Here is a 20,444-nt window from a genome sequence, read left to right on the forward strand (position 1 = left end):
ATTTATGGTGTATTAATTATATTTTAATAAAGCTGTTAAAATAATTTAAAATAAGCATGACATACATTTTCAGTTGCCATAATTTTTGTATATTAAGCTGAAGAATTAATTCTAGCTTTTCTACAAAGGAATTAAGCTAATTGAATATATCCAGTAAGTTCAAGGTTCTTAAGAATATCATCTTAAATAATCATGTCACTTGAATTTATAACATTATAACGCTTTATCTCTATATGATGAACTTTTAAAATCTTTAAAAATTGATTTGATAAGTGGGCATAGAAGCCTTAAAAAAACTAACAAGAATTGACATTGCTTTACAATGTATTAATCTAGATAATGCTGTATGATTATTGATATGTATATATAAAACATTCTAGTCAACACTTTATTGCAGCTCAGAGATTTTTTTTCTTTTCTTGTCTGCTACATAAATTAAGCCAGCTTCATGACCAGTGAGAGTGAAGCACTTGACATCCTACAAAGCTGGTGCTTCTTAATTGATGCCTTGAGGGGCTAACACTGAGCATCTTTTCAGAGTACTATAGCAACTGCAGAATCAAAGCTATGAAATTATGTGGCAAATTTGTAGCTGATAGAACACGTCAGCATCCCAGAGATCACTTGCAGTAGCAATATTTCAAGTGTTTATGATGTGTCACCTTGATAAGGGACATTTATCCAATATTATCCAAATTAAAGACAACTATAGGGAATCTCTTTCTAAATTGTAGAATAGTCTCATCAAGACCTGTGATAAAATGTTAAGGACATGCTATTTATAACCAGTACCTCACAAAGGTTTTGATGTGGATCATAATTAAAACTCACTTGGGGTTGAATGAACCTGAGTAATATGCTAATTATTTGTACAGAGAATAACACTATTGTCTAACACCAAAGGAAGAAAAAATATTGTCAAGTAACATTAATTTTCATGACAATAGCATTTGTATCTGATCATCACATGATCTGCATATTTCCCACTTTCTTCTTTGGGAATATAAATAGCAGAGAGCACTAATAAAGTTCCTAGGGAAATAGTAATCCATCATTCACTATTTTATCTTTGCACAATTAATGCACAACAGATGTCTGCTTTCAGAAGGAAGCTTGTTAAGAGTACTGGGCTATGTGCCTCTTTGTCTGGACATTGGGATGAAATCCAGCATCAAAAAACTCAATGAAAGAAATGGAATTGAAATTTTTTTGTCCCAAGTTTCAATATTACATATTATGAGCCACCTGGTCTAATCTCCAAATAATACTGAATCTTGATATAAAAATCCAGTTATTCCTTCTTACCATTTTAACCAAAAGAAAAAAATGTAAACAATATCAGTTACAGAAATGCAAAGATTAAATGTGACCAAAATTATACAACTTTCTTAAAGGAATTTAAACATAAGAACAAGAGAATTCAGAATGAACCTACTTGATTTTGCTTATCATAAAATGATTTGTTAACTCTTTTGCATGGCTTTGTACTCTGGGAATTCAGCCCAGTTATTATATTAAGACACCACCTGCCACACCATCGGCTTTCTACACAGGTGACATCTACTAGTGAGCTAGAGAAATCTTCTTCCACAAAGAGGAGTGAAACCTTCGTAGAACACTACAAATAGCAATTTTATTAACAGTCACAAGATCTTCATCCGAAAAAGTTTTGAAAAAGAAAAAAACAAATTAGTAACAAAAGTAATATTTAAAACCAGTAAATAAATGCGTTTAATTGATTAAAATTAAGGCTCCAGCTATTATTCAGATAAAAATTATATGCCCCAAATTTGAAAGAAAAATGCTGCTATATCAAAATAAATTCATGAAAAGAAAAAGGTGGGAAAAAAAGGTTTCCGGGAAGGCGCCTTGTAAGTAAGCAGACCACAAGGAGTAATATAAAAAGATGTACAAATTATGTAAAAAGAAAATAAGTAACAGTTTTATGATTGGATTATAAACCAAATGACTAATGCTTAATTTCCCACAAAGGAAAGGGAGTACATTATATTTTATTATTATTTTTAAGTTTAGAAGAGAACCCCTAAGTCTCTAAAAAGGACTACAATGGTACGAAGAATATACAACATGATGAAATGATTTCTTCTACGATATAAATATCCTTCCAATTCTAAAACAACAGATTACAATTTCTAAAATGACAAATGCACACGTAGGGGAAATTATTTTACATGCAACCTCTTCTTTGTTAATGAAGCCCTTTAGGTCATGAGCACCTAAATGCATTTATATGTATTTCTCTGTTTGGACAGAGAATAAAAGAAACAAAACTTTTATTTCATGGAATTAAATTCAAACAGAAAATCTTACAATAAAACATATACTTCTCAGGACATGGTGACTCATGCTTGTAATTCTAGCACTTTGGGAGGCCGAGGCAGGCGGATCATGAGGTCAGGAGACCAGCCTGGCCAATATGTTGAAACCCCATGTCTACTAAAAATACAAAATAAGATGGGCGTGGTGGCGTACGCCTGTAGTCCCAGCTACCCAGGAGGCTGAGGCAGAAGAATCACTTGAACCCGGGAAGTGGAATTTGCAGTGAGCCGAGATCTCGCCACTGCACTATAGCCTGGGCGACAGAGCATCTCCAAAAACAAAAACAAAACATATACTCATTTATGAATGAGAAAATAAATACTGACATTTGCATACGTAACCTATAAACATAATTATTGACCATATTCCTGTGGAAGTTCAAAGAACAAGAAAAGATTCCCAAAGTGCAGGGTTTCAAAAAATGTTTCTAAAATAAAAATGGACAACTTATTATTTGTTGAATTATATTTAAGATTCTGAGTTCTAACATTCCTGCACATGTCTACTATAATTTTCATTATTTTGTAACTGGGCCAATTGTCATATTTTTCCAGATATTTCTCCACCAAGGCACTTTGATTAATTTCTTTTATAATATTGATGACCATTATCTGAAATAATCAGGATTTATATCAATAGGTGAACTACTAAATATCAGAGGAAAAAGATTTGAACTGGCACATTAGGATAGGTTTGTAGATAGTACAGTAATTTTTAAAAATATTTAGGATAGATAGTAATTTTTAAAAATATTTTGTGTTACATATTTTTGAGGAAAAAATAAGTTTACGATCAGTTTAGGTTTGTTGTTATCATCACTGTTAGGCTATTTTGAATAACAGCAAAGAAGTGTGAGGTACCTAATATGCAGTATTGAAAAATAAAGAAAAAAATAACTTTTCCCTCTAAATAATAAATAGAATGAAGCTGGCACACTTTTAATTGCAAGGCATCAGTTCTAATTATAGAATCAGTGACATTTTGAAAAGTCAAAGGAAACTCAGTGCTGATAAAATAAGACAGATAACTGATATTTAAAGCACATGCCTTAAAACAGAACCCAATTCCATATATATGGAAACTGAAGAGAAAATAGTAAGCAGTTTTTCAGTAGTGTATATTTCAACATATTTCTTTGCTTCCTTCTTCTTTGAACATAATCATTGCCTGTGATTTGTGTTCCTGGAACCAACTTTAAACAATTTTACCTGCCCTTTTTCACCTGTCAATACAGAGTCAATAGAATGAAAAGGCAAACAACATCCTAAAGTGGTTATTAAAGTAGTTTTGACCTTATGAACCTCCCAAAATATCCTCTGGGACCTCCAGAGTTGAGAACTGCTTGTTTAAAGAATGTTTTCCCATTGGAGTATTGGGAAGAGCTCATAACATGGTTGGTTTAGTGGTCATTTAGCTATACGTCTCTTGAAGCTGTGTAAAAAAAATTCTCACATGTCTGACACATGCCTGATGGGATATAATTTACATATCAATGAAGAAACACATCCTCCAGCCTGATGCAGAATGTAGGTTTTGTGTATTTAGAATGCCACATAAAAAAGTGTCCTTTAAAAGATGGTAGCATGGATTGCTGCCATCGAAGTCATCTAATACTACCTGTAAATATTTTTGGAGATGTCTTCTGCTAACAGAGGACAAGTTCTGACGCATTTGACCTGTTGATAAAAAAAACTGGATAGTGACTAATGAAAGAGATAATACATGTCTGTAAATGCATATATAAATTAATAAAACGGTAAATAAACTGAAAAAAATTACTGAGTGGTATTGGGGGTTGAACAGGGCAATTACTGTTTCTTTACAACATATTCATTTCGTTTTCCAAACTTAGACCATCGAGTGAACACATTCTATGTAGAGAGACGAATATGAAACTTTTTGCATCTATATAGTGAGATAAACATCACACATAAACTTGGAGTTCCAATTTTCCCCAAATTTGAGGAAAAGTAAACTAATATAAATTAAAATCTTAAATTATTTTACCTTAACATGACCATGAACAAATTATGTAATAGAAAGGAAATTCTAGTTTTTTTTTTTTTTAAAGAGCTGTCCACATCAAGGAATTGATATAAATGAGCAATAAGGAATTAGCTGAGGACCACAATTCAGAATATTCTGAGCTGTTTGTTCACTCTTCTCCGCTACTCACGAAACTTGGTGAAAAATTGTCATCACTGTAGGTGACCAGTTATTCTACTTTGTATAAGACAACACTCTCTATTATATACCTAAATATGGAAATGCAATTGCACTTCTCCTTTTGAATTTTGTGTGTGTGTATGTGTCAAAGAAGCCCATATTCTGCAGACAATATGCTATATTTATTTATACACTTATTACTTAAAAGGAAATGCAGTTTGGTAGCATAAATATTGAAGTTAAGTGCCATAACACTGGAGATGTTTAATTATATGTATATTGAGTTATATATAATATGTAATACATAATATATATTTATATTAATCATATGTAGTATATATGATTATTATATCCATTATATATGATTATATAAAATATAATATATAATATATATTATACATAATATACATAATATATTATATATACAATATATATATTCACAGGTGTGAATTAAGTGAATTCCTTGATGTGTACAGCTCTTTTAATAAATATATCTGGGCCGGGCGCAGTGGCTCACACCTGTAACCCCAGAACTTTGGGAGGCTGAGGCAGGAGGATCACGAGATTCAAACCATCCTGTCTAACACAGTGAAACCCTGTCTCTACTAAAAATACAAAAAATTAGCCGGGCGTGGTGGCGGGCGCCTGTAGTCCCAGCTACTCGGGAGACTGAAGCAGGAGAATGGCATGAACCCGGGAGGGGGAGCTTGCAGTGAGCCGAGATCGCACCACTGCACTCCAGCCTGGGCGACAGGGCGAGACTCTGTCTCTTAAAAAAAAAAAAAAAATCTATATATATATACACACACACACACACACACATATATAATCTTTTAGTAAAAGTGGATAGGACTCTGCCCACGTGGACAGGCAAACCCAGAGAGAAAATCAGAAATTTCACGTATTTTATCAGTAATGTAGGCAAAATATAATGGTTCAAATTGTTCTATGTAGTTTAGTAGTTGTGACGATGGGAGTGTGTGATGAATATTCTGTAGTCTGTATTCTGCCTTTAAAAAAATTTTTATTTCTCTGTAAAATTAGAGAAATATTAACAGCTGAGAGTGTGGAGGGATGAGGAGAGATTACAGGTTTGGGGTAAGAAGTAGTGAAATCATTTAGAAGAGCTAATTCTGGGGCACCAAGAAGCCACTTGACATGAGTGGTGGTGAAATGTAAGCAAGTGCCACCACCACAGTGCTTGTTTTCCTATTGCCACCTGCAGCTGTAGCTGGAGCCAAGGACTGCACTTAACCAGAGATGGAGCTTTACAAGTGAGTATCTACAGAGGGTATGGGGGCCAGACATAGAGGAATATGCAATGAAGTGATTATAATGTTAAAGCTACAATATTTACAATGCATAAGGAGAGAATATAGATATGGAAGTGGATCAATGACAGTGAAGGATGGTAGCATTAATAGACTATATACCCCAGTGAATAGAAGTGGTGTTGTACTTAGAATACTAAAGAGAGTAAGCTTGCTAAAGATACGCTAGTATGTTTGGAGAGTGGGATGAGTAATTTGAGACCCTGGAGAAAATACAGTCATTGGTAAAGACAATACCTACACTATGACCTTGGAAGTGGGTTGCTATGGTGAAATGGAGGACCGGATAATTGGAAGACAACAGTTTGAGAAACCAAGAGTACTAAGTGTTATCTTTTTGGATATTGAGATCACCAAGTACTCGGGGTGGTTGAAGGCAGTGGCAATTATTAGATGATAAAATCTCAAGAAGTGATGGAGATTGGAAATGAGAGCAAAGAGGAGGCGGTCGCGAATGCCATTTGTATATGATATAACTATTTGTGTGTATACATATGTATATATGTGTGTGTTTATATGCATGTATATATGTGTGAAGAACGAGGGAGAAGGACAGCAGTGTGTAGCTGCCGATGAGCAGAGGAGTAGCAAGGAAGATACCTGCCTCACCCCCAGACCCAGGGGAAATGGACCGTTGGGAAGAAGACGGTCATTACATGAATGAGGGTAACCAGACATAGCACTGTCCTTCCTACAATATTTCTGTGGTTTACTATTCCTGTCAAATAACGTTGAAATTCCCCAACATGGTTTTCAAGGCCTTGTGCTTCTAGCCTAAGGTCTTTTTTCACACTCTCTCCCAACTATCTCCACGCTCAGCCACATTTCAGCTGTGCTGAATATCATTCCGTCTTGAAACTTACCAAACTTTCATTCATATTTTAGCCTTCACAGACGGTCTTCCTTCTACTCCCTTCATTTCCTCTTGCCGTGGCTAAAAGCTAAAGCCTATTCATCCTTAGATTCTCAGTTTCTTCCTCAGTGTCTCAATTTTATTCCAAGAAGCTTTCTCCCTAAACTAAGCTAATTGTCCTTAGTTGCCCCATATGCTTCTACACCCACTTCAGGATAATTTCGTTTTAAATTGTCTTTTTGTCAAATGGATTGTAAGTTCTTTGTAACTAGAGACCATACTTTCATTCAACAAATATCTGAATGTTTACTAAGTGGCAGTCATCATTCTTGGCATTTTTGTATTACTATTATACCATGGTTGCCTCACTGAGGACCTGGGACACAGTAAGGGCGCAGGGCATTATATTCTTGTTTTCCCCAATTGGATCTGTCTCTGGAGATCAGGGTAACATATTCTTTCATTCAGAATTTCACCTGGAGGATGTATGACTACAATTCACATATTTTAAATAAAACAGTCACTATTTAAACACCAGTGGTTTTTAACATCACCCATAGCTATATCATACATATGCACTGTTCAAGGAAAAATAAGTTACATATTTCTATGAAATTGTTTTCCTATGAATTAATTCTTGTTTGCCTGAAATTCAAAAAAAACAGATTACCTTCTCCATCAATGTATCAATAGTCTAAAGTTTCACTGATGTCATAACGCATGAAACAACATTAAGCAAGATTTTAAACAAACTGTCAGAGTTTTAAAGTAAAAGTGTTAAAACACTAAATGATTTACACCTAGACATAGCATATAAATCCATCAAAATGAATCTTGCCTGTTGCATGTGGAAATTTTCATTTCTGAAATACACATGTTGACATGATACAAATTGGCTGAGTATAAAAATATATATATTTATTCATATATATATGCTTACCTTATGCTAATCAAGAAAGTTGGAAAATGTGCTTTAGATAGTTTTATGACATATTAGAAAAACCATTTTAATAATGTCAAGAAGCAGAGTTGCCATAAGATCATGAATATGAAAATCACCCACTGAGGACATCTAACCCATCACTTTGCCTCCAATAAAGGATTCAATAGTTCACCTCTACTGAAGGTACATGATTTTCAAAGACATTGTGAGCCCAGGTTAACATCTGTGAGGAGACATCTCAAAACAGACATCTGTGGAAAACTTGAGTATTTTAAAATCTTAGCCAGAATGGCTTTAAACTGTATTAGCTCCGAATGATACTAAATAATAGCACTAGAAGTGATAATCAAGCCTCATTCAATCCTACTCCCTCAATTCATGATGGACGAAGCTGAGGAACAGAAAGACTGAGTCATTTTTCCAACTTTACCTAGCAGGCTGTGTGGGATCCTCCCAGGCCACTTTTCCAGACCTTTCCCTGTGCTCATGCATGTTGCACACTTGGGTGTTCATTATTTTTATAAATGTATTCTGCTTTCCAGGATCATAGGTTTTTGGAAAATTGGGACTATAGACGTATTTTCTCTGCTAAACACAGAGCGGACAAAATAACAGACAAATACCCAGCAGAGAAAGCTAATGTGGCATAATTGTTTGGGCCCACAGGGGTGACCTTGGAGAACTTAACTGTTGATTCTCAGTCTCTGCCTCCTTCTTCTCCTGCCCCAGCACTACTACATATCTGTATCTATTCTCTTGGGCTTTTCTCTGACTTTAGGGAGGATGATTTTAAGGAGTCCCAGCTCAGCACTCTGGGCTTTTGTTGATCATCTCTCTGTGGGCCGAGCCCCTGAATGCCATATTCTGCCTCATTCTAGTAACCAGATGTTGCCCAGCTTTGACACTGGATTTCTCTGTTTTTTGGTTTTTTTTTTTTTTTTTTTTGAGACAGGGTTCAGGCTGGTGTGCAGTGGTGCCATCCTGGCTCATGGCAACCTCCACTTCCAGGCTTCAAGAGATTCTCCTGCCTCAGCCTCCTGAGTAACTGAGATTACAGGCCCGCACCACCACAGGCCGGCTAATTTTTGTATTTTTAGTAGAGACAGGGTTTCACTGTATTGGTCAGGCTGGTCTTGAACTCCTGACCTCAGGTGATCCGCCCGCCAAGGCCTCTCAAAGTGCTGGGATTACAGGCCTGAGCCACCGCGCCCGGCGAGACTGAATTCCCTTCTTGATACACTGCGGAGTATTGTCCAGCACCTTTTCACCTGAGACCCTGGCTTAATCACACGTTCTCCCCCGCAGAATGAATTCTGCTTTAGAACGTCATTTAAATGACTGATGGAGGCTTTTATGATGCTTGACAAGGACTGTGCTCCGACTTCAAGAACTACCTACTCCTGGAGTCGGTGGAATCACGCTCAGCACACCCACATAGGCACCCCTTGTAGACTGCTTGCCAAAATGGTTTTAACCTAGGTTTGGCATACTGTCTCTGATTTACCTCCACCCCAGCATGTGCAACTAGTTCCGGATCTCAACCATCTTACTCAGCTCTGTCCTTCTGCTGTTGATAAATTATTTCTAGTTGTGCTCTAAAATATGATTATCACCTTTGAAACATAAGTCTGTCATTCAATGAACTAATTCAACTCTTAAAAAGTGGTTTCCTCCAATCAAATGTGCTATTACCAAGTAATGACAGAATCATATTTTTCCCTTTCCTGAGCTATTCAGGTTCCTGAAAAAAAAAAAATAGAACTTTGGTATGCTTTATGATCTATAACTTTCACCAGAAATAAAATAGGATTTGCTTGGTACAGCAATAAAATGTGTAGACTAAAAACATAACTTTATATCTCTAGCAGATGACTATACAAGCAAATAGCTTACACGCACATGCAGTAGTGTACCTCTTCTCAACACTATCACGCTTAGCAGCACTGAACACTTAATATCCAAAGCTATTTTCTCTCTTGGCCTGAATATAGGTGCCAGAGTCTCTCATTGAAACTTGTCTCTGAGCTCTATATTGAGTCACCTCAATTCTACTTCCTACTGAACAACATTGTATTTTTGCTTTTTAAAGTCGTCTTTTGTTCTAGTTTTAAGATTTCTGCCAACGATCTTGTCTCATTATATTCTGTTTATTAAAGAAAATAAATTAGTGTACATATATTATTTTGATAACTATATTAATCTCCTCTAAGTTACTGTGTCTTTTTCTCTGTTTACATGATTAGAATGTTTTTATATGTCATGACGTCTTTTCTATATCAGCCAGATTACCTATTTGCTTCATTGGTAGAATAAAAAAAGAAATAGCATTTTAAAATTAAAGCATGATTATATTTATTTTATTCCCTTGAGAAATTATATTAACACCACAAAATCACCTTTTCCATGACTATTTGATCTGCTTATGCAAGTGGTTTAAAAGAATATCAACCTTACTAATATATTTTATTTTAAAATATTGACATAAACCTAAATAAGAACTATATAATGTTTACACAATATTTCAAAAGTATTAATTGAACTTTTCTTAAAATTATCAATTAGTGATGGTGAGAAAAAACAAATACTTAGACATTTCTACTGTAGAGAACATGCATTACATTCTTGTAATCATTATTCTGTTATCTTTATTCAAACATAATTAGCCCAATTTGTATATATTTTTAGAGAACAAAATCAGGTATATTTATTCATCTTCAATCAAGAAAGCTATTTACTCATTTTTTATCCCACATGAAAGAAAAACAGAACTGCTTTTTGAATATTTCTTGATAATTTGTGCTAACATAAATTATAGTCTTACCTTTAGAGTCATTACGTGTGAAATGCATCAAATTATAAAGTTTTAAATATGTCTAATTATGTTTGGTTTATGTTTTGTTGTATGCTATTTCAACTACAGGAGAGCTGTACAAATACTTATAGCTCTAGCATATGTATCTTTTTAAATTTCAAAAATTCTCCATTTTATTGTAATATAAGAGAAAATAGCTCATCTAAGAATTCATACCCTTTGAACTCTGAGTATTGAAATATAAGTAATCATTACTTTTGTTTTTTCTGGTAGTACTAGATTGAGCAGCCTCCAAAAGTGATTTTACTTTCTACTTTAGGTAACCAAAATGTCTTGTAACAAAATGACTTGCCTGACAAATCTTCAAGAAGGATGGACTTCAAATATCACTGGTGTAACTAGTAATGTAAATTCATTTTTGAAAGTTAGAATACATTTAAATCTAAAGATATAAGTCTATCCTTGAACATAATTTTAATACTTCCAAAGAGTATTTCCCATTATTATTTTTTTTTGTACAGGAAAATTTAGAGAAACAATTATATTTACCTCTCTAAACACAATAAAATGTCCTCTATTTTTTCTAAGTGGAACATTATTTCAAATAGTTGCTGTTGAAACCCATTATGATTTTGGCATAAAGATAATTGATTAAAGCAGAAAAAATAATCACTGAATGTTAAAAAGGTTCATCGGGAATTTGTAACACCACTGTTTTACCAATTATGCCTGGTAATCCAAATAGGAAGAAGATATTTGAAATAAAATGCTTTATCCTTAAATGTTAATTTCCAAATAAGAGTAACTTATCATCAGTTTTATTATCATGGTGTAAATAATATGATAATATATAAAAATAGGGGCTGTGTTTTCAATATATATTGCCACACTGGCATTGGTATGGTAGAGTTCTTTCTCTCCCAGCTGTAACTATGGTCATGTCATTTACTTACTTATGCCTCAAATTCCTGTAATTACAGTACCTAATTTAAAGATTGTGGTAAGGCTTAACTGTGATAAGAACATAATTATATTATTATTTATACTAATAAATTATACTAGTAGCACTCAGCATTATGATTATAATAAAAATTAGATTAAATATAATACATTATTACATTATTACTTGTTAAATTCTGAAATATTAAATACTGCTACATAAGGTTACATTAAACACTGTATATTAATAAAAATGCTGAACATGCCACCCAAATCCTAGTTAGATCAATTATGTGTAATTTTTTATATTTTAAGAGATACTGGTTTTTTAGTTACCTTATTAAACAGTTTCATTACCTCAACTGCACACATTTCAATAGTTGATATTATGTAATCTTACAGATCATTATTCACTTTACAGATGAGAAACGTGTAGTCCACTGAGGCTAAATGATGAGCCCAAGATCACATAACTGGGAAATGCATTTGTCAGAACTGACCTCCAGATCTGATTCCATTTCTGTATCTTGCCCAGTATATGATATATTGTGCACGATTTCAAAAGCTAGATTGAGTTTATATTTTTCATTTGCCTTATCTAGCATTATTCCATTGCAGTCATGGATCAGAAAGACATTGTTTTAAAAATATCTCCTGCTTTTCTATTTATTTATTTATTATTATTTTTTTTTAACTAAGCACAGATTTTAGGATCCTTGGCATTGTGACTGTCGATGTAATCTGCTATACAGGGGAGCCTGCCATCTCTCACCCTCAAAGACAACATTGAAACAAAGACGCTGTACCTTTCACCCTTATAAATCTGGGTGAAAATTTCCCTGCAATATGGGACCAGCAACAGGGTAAACATAAATTAAAATACGCACAAAACAAAGGACATATTGTGCAAAAACACGTCTGTACAAATAGATACACAAAAACCGCCTTTCAATGGCTGCACATAGACAGAAGGTAATGGGAGTGGGGCATGAGGATAAGGGAATACATAAATAAATGAAGAGAATGTATTTGCATGGAACAATGAATGTGCCAAGAAATAACTTGATAGTGTGCCAAGATTAATTCAACCCTGGTCACCAACAGCACTAAAAAGGGGGAAAAAAAGAAGGAAAAAAATATATTGCTCTTAGCTGAGTAGTTGCAATTTTTTTCTAATATAATGAGGCCTATGTAACTTCCATAATTTTATACCTATTTGTAAGTTAATGAACAATAAAATAACTGAATGAGAAGTAACAAATTATCTGACATTATTCAAAAGAAAAAAATGTATATTGTGTATATATATTTTTATATACAATATATAACTAATACACACACATGTGTGTATGTGTATATATATATAGATAAGGGGTCTAATAAATGCCGCCTAGAGTTCCAGGGGAGGCAAAGCTAACAAAAGACCATGGTCTAAGTCTTTCCATATAACCTGACCGTAAAACATCTTTATTTTACTCAGGACACTTTCTACTCACATACAACTCAGAAAAGTTTTAGCTGAGAATAAACCTTGCTTGATGAGTTTGGGTTTTCCAGTCACGTTATGAAGAGGAGCAGAACGGCTAGACCATGGAGGTGGTTGGTAAAGTAAAGAACAAGAGCAAGAGAAAGAATGGCAGGAAGAAATAATGTGTAAATCATCCACACAAGGGGGAATAAAATTATTGGAATTACTAGATTAAAAATAAATGGCAACTGGGTTGCTGGACATGTGTTCACTTTTGTCTATGATGTCTTCATTTTGGGCAGCACAACTGAAAGCTGGCAGTGCTACAGGCACAGGCTGCTACTGTCCTTGCCCATTTACTCCAGTTGGGGTGTCAGACAATAAATAATTAAAAGGAATAATCCCAAATAGCCCTCGAGTATTTAAAGGAAAAGAAACATAACAAATTGTTTCTGCTGCATCCTGTGAATACCGCCATCTTGCCATTTGTTACATTCGACTGTATATACTTAGGACTGAATATCTCTTACAATGTTAAAAAGCTCTCCTTTGAAAGAAATCATTTATATTCCAACATCTAATATAGAGGTTAGGAAGTAATAAATATTACATGAACCGGCTGGTTTTTACAAATCAGTTCGGTTCCTGGGTGTGTGGTGATCTCATTAGAAACTGTCACTGTGTCCCCATGTGAACCTGCAGATGGCTTCTCTATGATTTCTTTTTAATCTTACCTAAAACACTTACTACATCTTTTTCATAGATAAAAGTGAATTTTAGTCTATCACTATTCTCATAATCTTAAAATCAGCAGGGTGCAAATTAATGAGATTTAACAGAAATAGATACAGTGCTAGAAAAGGATGCTTTGTCCTTCCAAATAAAGAACTGTTTAAAAACCCGATATTAACTTAGATAATTAATGTTCTGTCAGTTTAAACAAAATGTCTCTCACATTCATCATTGCCGATGATATCAGAGTTTTGAAAAATTTCACCTTCGTGACCCCAAAAGACATTAAAATGTGAAGCCAGAATTAGCTAAGCTGTAACAGTAAAGTGATAATTGCTAAGTGTGAAGCCATACCAATAATGCGTTTAGCAAAACACTAACATTTTGAGTGTGAACTGAAGAGCCTCAATTCTATCTTGTATCTTATGTTTCCCATGTTCATTTTTCATTGTTTGAATTTAATCTCAAATCTAGAAGATGTATTACACTAATTAATTTTGCATAGAACAATGTTAACAGATATAAACTATGATAAGAACCTCTTTTTGGTAGCAAGTCATTTTATTTACATTTTACTGGTACAATCTCTTGCCACAAATATGTGCATTCAAAGGATGCCACAGTTATTAACTTGCCTTTTGACTGCGGCAACCTCTTTCATTCAACTCTCGGTTCTGACATTTGGCTAGATATTATCAGGTTGGTGCGAAAGTAATTGTGGTTTTTGCCATTGAAAGTAATAGCAGAAACCACAATTACTTTCACACCAACCTAATAGAATCATTCCTGGCACTATTTAAAAGCACCCATGCACAAGCCCCACCCATAACAACTGCATCAAATTTTCTGGAGGTGGCACTTGAGTATTATTATTTTTTTTAATCTTCCAAAATGATACCATAGTTCAGCCAGATTTTGATATCATTGTATTCGACTTTAACTCTTACATCAAGAATATTTATCTCCATATTCTTCCACTAGAACAGTACAGTGCACCTAGCTCAATCAATCTTAGTTCAATGAAAATGACAATGGATTACTTAAAGCATGAATGCCATCTTAAAGTTAGGTGATTCTTCTTCCTCTTACTCAAAATAGAACTTTTGTTTTAATTATTATAAAAGATGCTAAATCTCATCCTATGCAGTTTTGTTTGTGAATTATAAGCATCTAGCAGCTAGGAGTTAGTTAACCCGATTGATGTATCTTTTAACACAAAATAATTCACTAGATATTTTGAACAGCCTCTTATTTATAGAAGCATATATTTTTTACTAAAAACTACACAGAAAGAACAAGTCAAGGGCAAGTACAAATTTTGCACCAGGGGAAAAAAATTCAACACATGAATTAATCCATGTGAAAAAATGTCAACACATGAATTAATCCATGTGATATACCACATTAACAGAATGAAAAGCAAAAAAATATATAATTTCAATAGATGCAGAAAATGCCTTTGACAAAGTTCAACACCTGTTTATGATAATAAGTCTAAATAAAATAGGTGCAGAAGAAACTTGCCCAAGCACAATAAGGACCATTTATGAAAAACCTCATGATAAATAGTGAAAACTCAAAAAATTTATTCCAAGATCTGTTACAATGCAAGGATTCTCACTCTTGTCATTTCTATTCAACATAGCACTAGAAGTTTTAGCAAAAGCAACTGAGGCAAGAGAAAGAAACGAAAGCTGTCTAAATTGGAAAAGGAGTAAGTGTATCTCTATTTTTAGATGACATGATCCAATATGTAAAAATCTCTACAGACTCCACCAAAAACTTGTTGAAACTAATAAATAAATTCAGTAAAGTTGCAGGATACAAAAATCAACCTGCAAAAATCAATTGCATTTCTAGCACCAAAAACAAACTATCTGAAAAAGAAATTAAATAAAAAACAATCCCACTAACAATAAGAAAATTATAATCCCATATTAAAAAATAATAAAATACTTAGGAATAAATTTAACCAAAAAGATGGAAGACTTGCACTTAGAAAACTATGACATTGATCAAAGAAATTGAAGAAGAGACAAATAAATAGAAAGATAGCTCATGTTCATGAAATGGAGGAATTAATATTGTTTAAATATCCATACTACCCAAAGCTATCTGCAGATTCAACAAAATACCTAAGAAAATTCCAATGATATTTTTGACAGAAATAGAAAAAAAATGCTCAAAATATATTTGGAATCATAAAAGATCTCAAAGTAGTCTTAAAAAGAACAAATCTAGAGGCATCAAACTTCCTGATTTCTTATTAAAAATTGATAGTAAACAAAACAATATGGTATTGGCATAAAAACAAACACATGTATGAATGGAATAGAGAACCCAGAAATAAACCCATTAATATACGGTCATCCAATTTTTGACAAGAGCACCAAAAATACGCAATGAGGAAATGACAGTTCCTTCAATAAGTAGTATTGAGAAAGCTGGATATCCACATATTGCACCATAACAAAACTAACCTCAGAATGGATTAGACTTAGAAATGAGATCTGAAATTGTAAACTCCTAGAAGTAAACTTAGGGAAAAGTCTTCTTGACATTATTCTTGGTAATACATTTTTGAACATGATATCCAAGGCACAAGGATCAAAATAAAAAATAAACAAATTGGAACTACATCAAACTAAAAAGCTTCTATGCAGAAAAAAAAATGAAAAGGCAAACTAAAGATACAAATAAAATTTTTTCAAGCCATATGACTTACAAAGGGTTCATATTAAAATTTATTTTAAAATTCATACAACTCAATAGCAAAAATACCCAAAAATAACTTGTTTAAAAAATGGGCAGAATATGTGAATAGACATCTAACTAATATAAACAAATAGTCAAGAGGTATTTGAAAAAGTGCTCAACATCACTAATCATCAGAGAAATTCAAACTGTAACGACAATGATACATGACCTCATACTTATCAATATGGCCATTATCAAAAAGTCACACTTTTCAAGATGGCTATTATCAAAATAAATAAATAAATAACAAGTGTTGGTGAGGATGTAGAGAAAAGAAAACCCTTTTGTACTATTGGTGAGAATCTAAATTGATATATCCGTTATGGAGAATAGTATGAGGGTTCCCAAAAAAATTAAAATTAAAAAATAGATCTACCATATGATTCTGCAATTTCTTGTCTGGAGATAGCATGTATACATCTGCATACACACTATGCATACAGGTGCATGTATATATGTGTATATGTGTATACACATTGTGTATATATACATGTGTATGTGAAATGAAATCAATATCTGAAAGAGATACCTGTACTCCATGTTCATTGCAACATGTTCACAATGGCTAAGATGTGAAAACAAGCTAAGTGTCCACAGTTGGATAAATGGATAAATTGTGAGATTCACTCACACACAGAAATGGATATGTTGTGAGATACACATACACACATAGAAATGGATAAGTTAGGAGATACACACACACATACACACAGAGAAATATTATTTAGCTTTAAAAAGAAGGAAATTCTGCCATTTGTGACAACATGGAAGAACCCAGAGGACATTCTTTGTTCATTTATTTAATTAGACCCCAGATTTTCTCCTATGGGCCAAAGTACATACTATTCTCTTCTCTCTACAGTACAGAGGACAACTAACTTACTTTCATTTACTTAAACTATATTGACCTGTGGAAGTTGAAAACTTCCTATTTGACAGTTCCAGTTAAACACTAATTGCAAGTTGAAGAATTTGCTACTATTAAATTGAAAAGTTCAGCAATAAAACTGACATAATTTTCTTTTCAATGAGAAATCAAATTGAGGAGATGCTGATAGTTATTTAAAGTAAAATTTTAGTTTCATGATTGATTTTTTCCTAACTCACCAAAACAATGATGACCTTTAATCAGAGAAAAACTGGTTAAATTACAACTGCAATCAAATAATATACATTATAATATGCATGTGAGTTAATGGTGCTTTGAGTCTTCTATGGTAATCAATTGATTCGATTAGAGGTACAGAAAATTATAAGGTGTTGTGTGTTAAATATATATTTCAATACACCTATTTCTAGACTTCAAATGTGAAATATACCCAATTACTTTTCCCTACGATACTATGATTCCTAAAGATTCTGTTGGAAAGCAGCATGCATTCCATTTGCCAAACAAGTTATTGGACCATGCCTCCATTCATGCTCGGGAAATATATTCCTCCCGCAGCAAAGAACAGCAAATATTTTCTCTCTCTCTCTCTCTCTCTCACACACACACATACACACACTCTCATTCACATACAGTATAATGTAGGCCACTCACTTGGTCACAAACTGTGTTTCTCCCTTCTTCACTTGAAATTTTTTACCCCCTCATCAAGGTACGCAAGCAAGGTTCCAAACACGGCATTAGCCTCAAAGTTCAATGACACTATAGTTCTCCGGAATGCCTACAAATATTTTAAAAATGTAATTACTTATAGGAAGATTCAGCAGGCTATTTTTTTCCTTCAAATAAATGTAGAATACACCAAAAAAAAAAAAAAAAAACCCTCATGATTATCTCCACATCGAATCTCAGTATATATGCCTGTTCGTGCTCTAGAGATCTATGTACTAAATAAAGCAAGTACTGCCCCGCACCACTCCCACAACACACACACATGCTTGCCCAATATACTATTGTGAAACTAGGACAGAAAAATTTCTAGAAAAGGTTCCATATAAAAAGTGGAAATAGAAAACATTCATGGAATCTACTTGGTAGATGTTGCAAGGGCACCTATACTGACCATGGAACATATTCCCGTATTTGGCCTGGGTTCTTCTCCCTGAAAATAACTGCCAGGTCTATAGTTTCTATGTTCCTTAGCTCTACTCTCTAGAAGGTCCTGCTAGTGTTATTAGATACTGTGGCCATATCTGAACTTGCCATTGGAGAATATTCTCTCCCAGGGAGTTGAGAGCATGCTCAGCTGGCTTCATTCTCATGGAAGTTTGGAGGAACAAAGGATTATGTTAATCTTGAGAAATGAGTCTATTTTAGCTCAGACTAGAAGCTCACTCACCAGTATATTCATTAATGACTTAGTAATCTTTTTTTTTCCCCTACTTGATTCCAATAAATTTCATAGGTCAATATTCACATCAGTAATTTAGGAACATTTCTCTATCTTTCAGGTAGTTACAGTTACCTTGAATTATAAAATGTTCTGGTAGAGTCACAGTCTTATTCTCTTCTCCCTACACTATTTTTGTTCAGCATAAATAATTTACAGGAAACAAATAGATTCAGAGCTTTAGCATTAGGTTTGATGATTTGGTCCTTGCCACAAAGTTCAATTTTAGTAGACATTTATTGTTCAAAACCATCCTAATTTATATATTTTACCTTTTGGATGGAAATCAGGTGGTCTTACAACTCTTACAATTAGGAAGTCACAGAACTACTTAAATTTCTATATTACCTTATATACCTCTTTGAAAACTTGATAATTCTTTTCTGAGTTCACCTTTTTTTAAGCATTTGCCAAATGCACCAATATCAAAAAAGGAATATTAGTTCATATCTTTTCACCTAAAAATCACAAGGTCATTCTGCAAATTACTGGCTTTCCAGTGTATTACAGGAAACTAATGTATCGAATGTTAGATTCCATCATTCCAGACTTAATTTTCTCACCACCTACTTTTTATTTTACAAAGGTATTTCTTTTTTTTATCTGTATAAATATACGGGGTGCAAGTGTAATGTTGTTACATGGGTGTATTGCACAGTGGTGAAGTCAGGACTTTCAGTGTATCCATCACCGGAATAATGGACATTTTACCCTTCAAGTAATTTCTTATCATTTACTCTCTTTCCTCCCCACCTTTCCGAGTCGCCACTGTCTGTCATTCTGCTCTCTATCTCGATGTGTACACATTATTTATCTCCATCTGGTAAGTCAGAATATGTGGTGTTTGTCTTTCTGTGTCTGAGCGCTTTCTGTTAAAAAAAAAAAAAAAAAAGAACTCCAGCTTCATCTATGTTGTTGCAAAAGACATGGTTTCATTCGTGTTTGTAGGTGAATAGTACTCCATTGTGTAAATAGATCACATTTTTAATCCACTCCTCCATTGATGGGCACAATCCATTGAGGTTGATTCTCTATGGCTGCTATTGGGAATAGTGCTATAATAAACATACAGGTGCAGGTATCTTTTTTGATATAATGATTTTTTTTTCCTTTAGGTAAATATCCAGGAGTAGGATTTCCGGTTAAAATAGTAGTTCTATTCTCAGTTCTTTGAAAAATCTGCATATTGTTTTCATTAGAGGTTGTTCTTGTATTGGAGCAATGTCATCTATTTTAATATATTTTTTTTAATTATTGTAATGACCATACCAGTCAGCATCAACTAAGTTTTTGCTTTGTTTTGTTTTGTTTGTAGCAACAAACAACTCCAAATCTCAGTGGCTTCTGACAATAAACATGACTTTCTACTCGTATAGATTCCATTTTGGGTCAGCAAAGGCTTAGCTTTATGCTCTCTTAATTTCAGAATCGCTGAGAGAATCATGCCACGACGTGGTGGCCTCAGGACGTGCGACATGACAGAAAATACGTATTTTTTTTAAAAAAAGAAACACGCCAGAGTCCTGTGTTCCCTCTCAAAGCTTCTGAAGGTGCTGGCATGCACAGTTCCTTCACATAAGGCACAGGCAAAGCAAAAATCACATGACCAAGCCTGACACTGATGATGTGGGAAATATAATCCTATATGGAGGAACAAATAATGTTATCCTCCTTAAGACCGCAGCTCATTATTTAAATTGCACAATTACATTGTGAATCAGATCTGTAGGGACTAGCACTTCATTAGTCCATGAACCCTAGAAG

At 33.8% G+C, this 20,444-nt stretch overlaps 1 protein-coding gene across 7 annotated transcripts in view; it reads right to left on the reverse strand.

Moving 5' to 3' along the window:
• LOC105476956 (coiled-coil domain containing 102B) overlaps positions 1-20,444 on the reverse strand; it is a 300,439-nt gene that overhangs the window by 59,020 nt on the left and 220,975 nt on the right. Inside the window, exon 8 of one of the 7 annotated variants that reach the window (XM_071085207.1) lies at positions 17,885-18,011. The exons of the other annotated variants lie outside the window; for them this stretch is intronic. Coding sequence (XP_070941308.1) covers positions 17,913-18,011 — 99 coding nt within the window. The 3' untranslated portion in view covers positions 17,885-17,912. The remainder of the gene's footprint in view (positions 1-17,884; positions 18,012-20,444) is intronic. 7 annotated transcript variants of the gene reach the window in all.

This window comes from Macaca nemestrina, chromosome 19, assembly GCF_043159975.1.
Source record: "Macaca nemestrina isolate mMacNem1 chromosome 19, mMacNem.hap1, whole genome shotgun sequence".
Classification (NCBI taxonomy): Eukaryota; Metazoa; Chordata; class Mammalia; order Primates; family Cercopithecidae; genus Macaca; species Macaca nemestrina.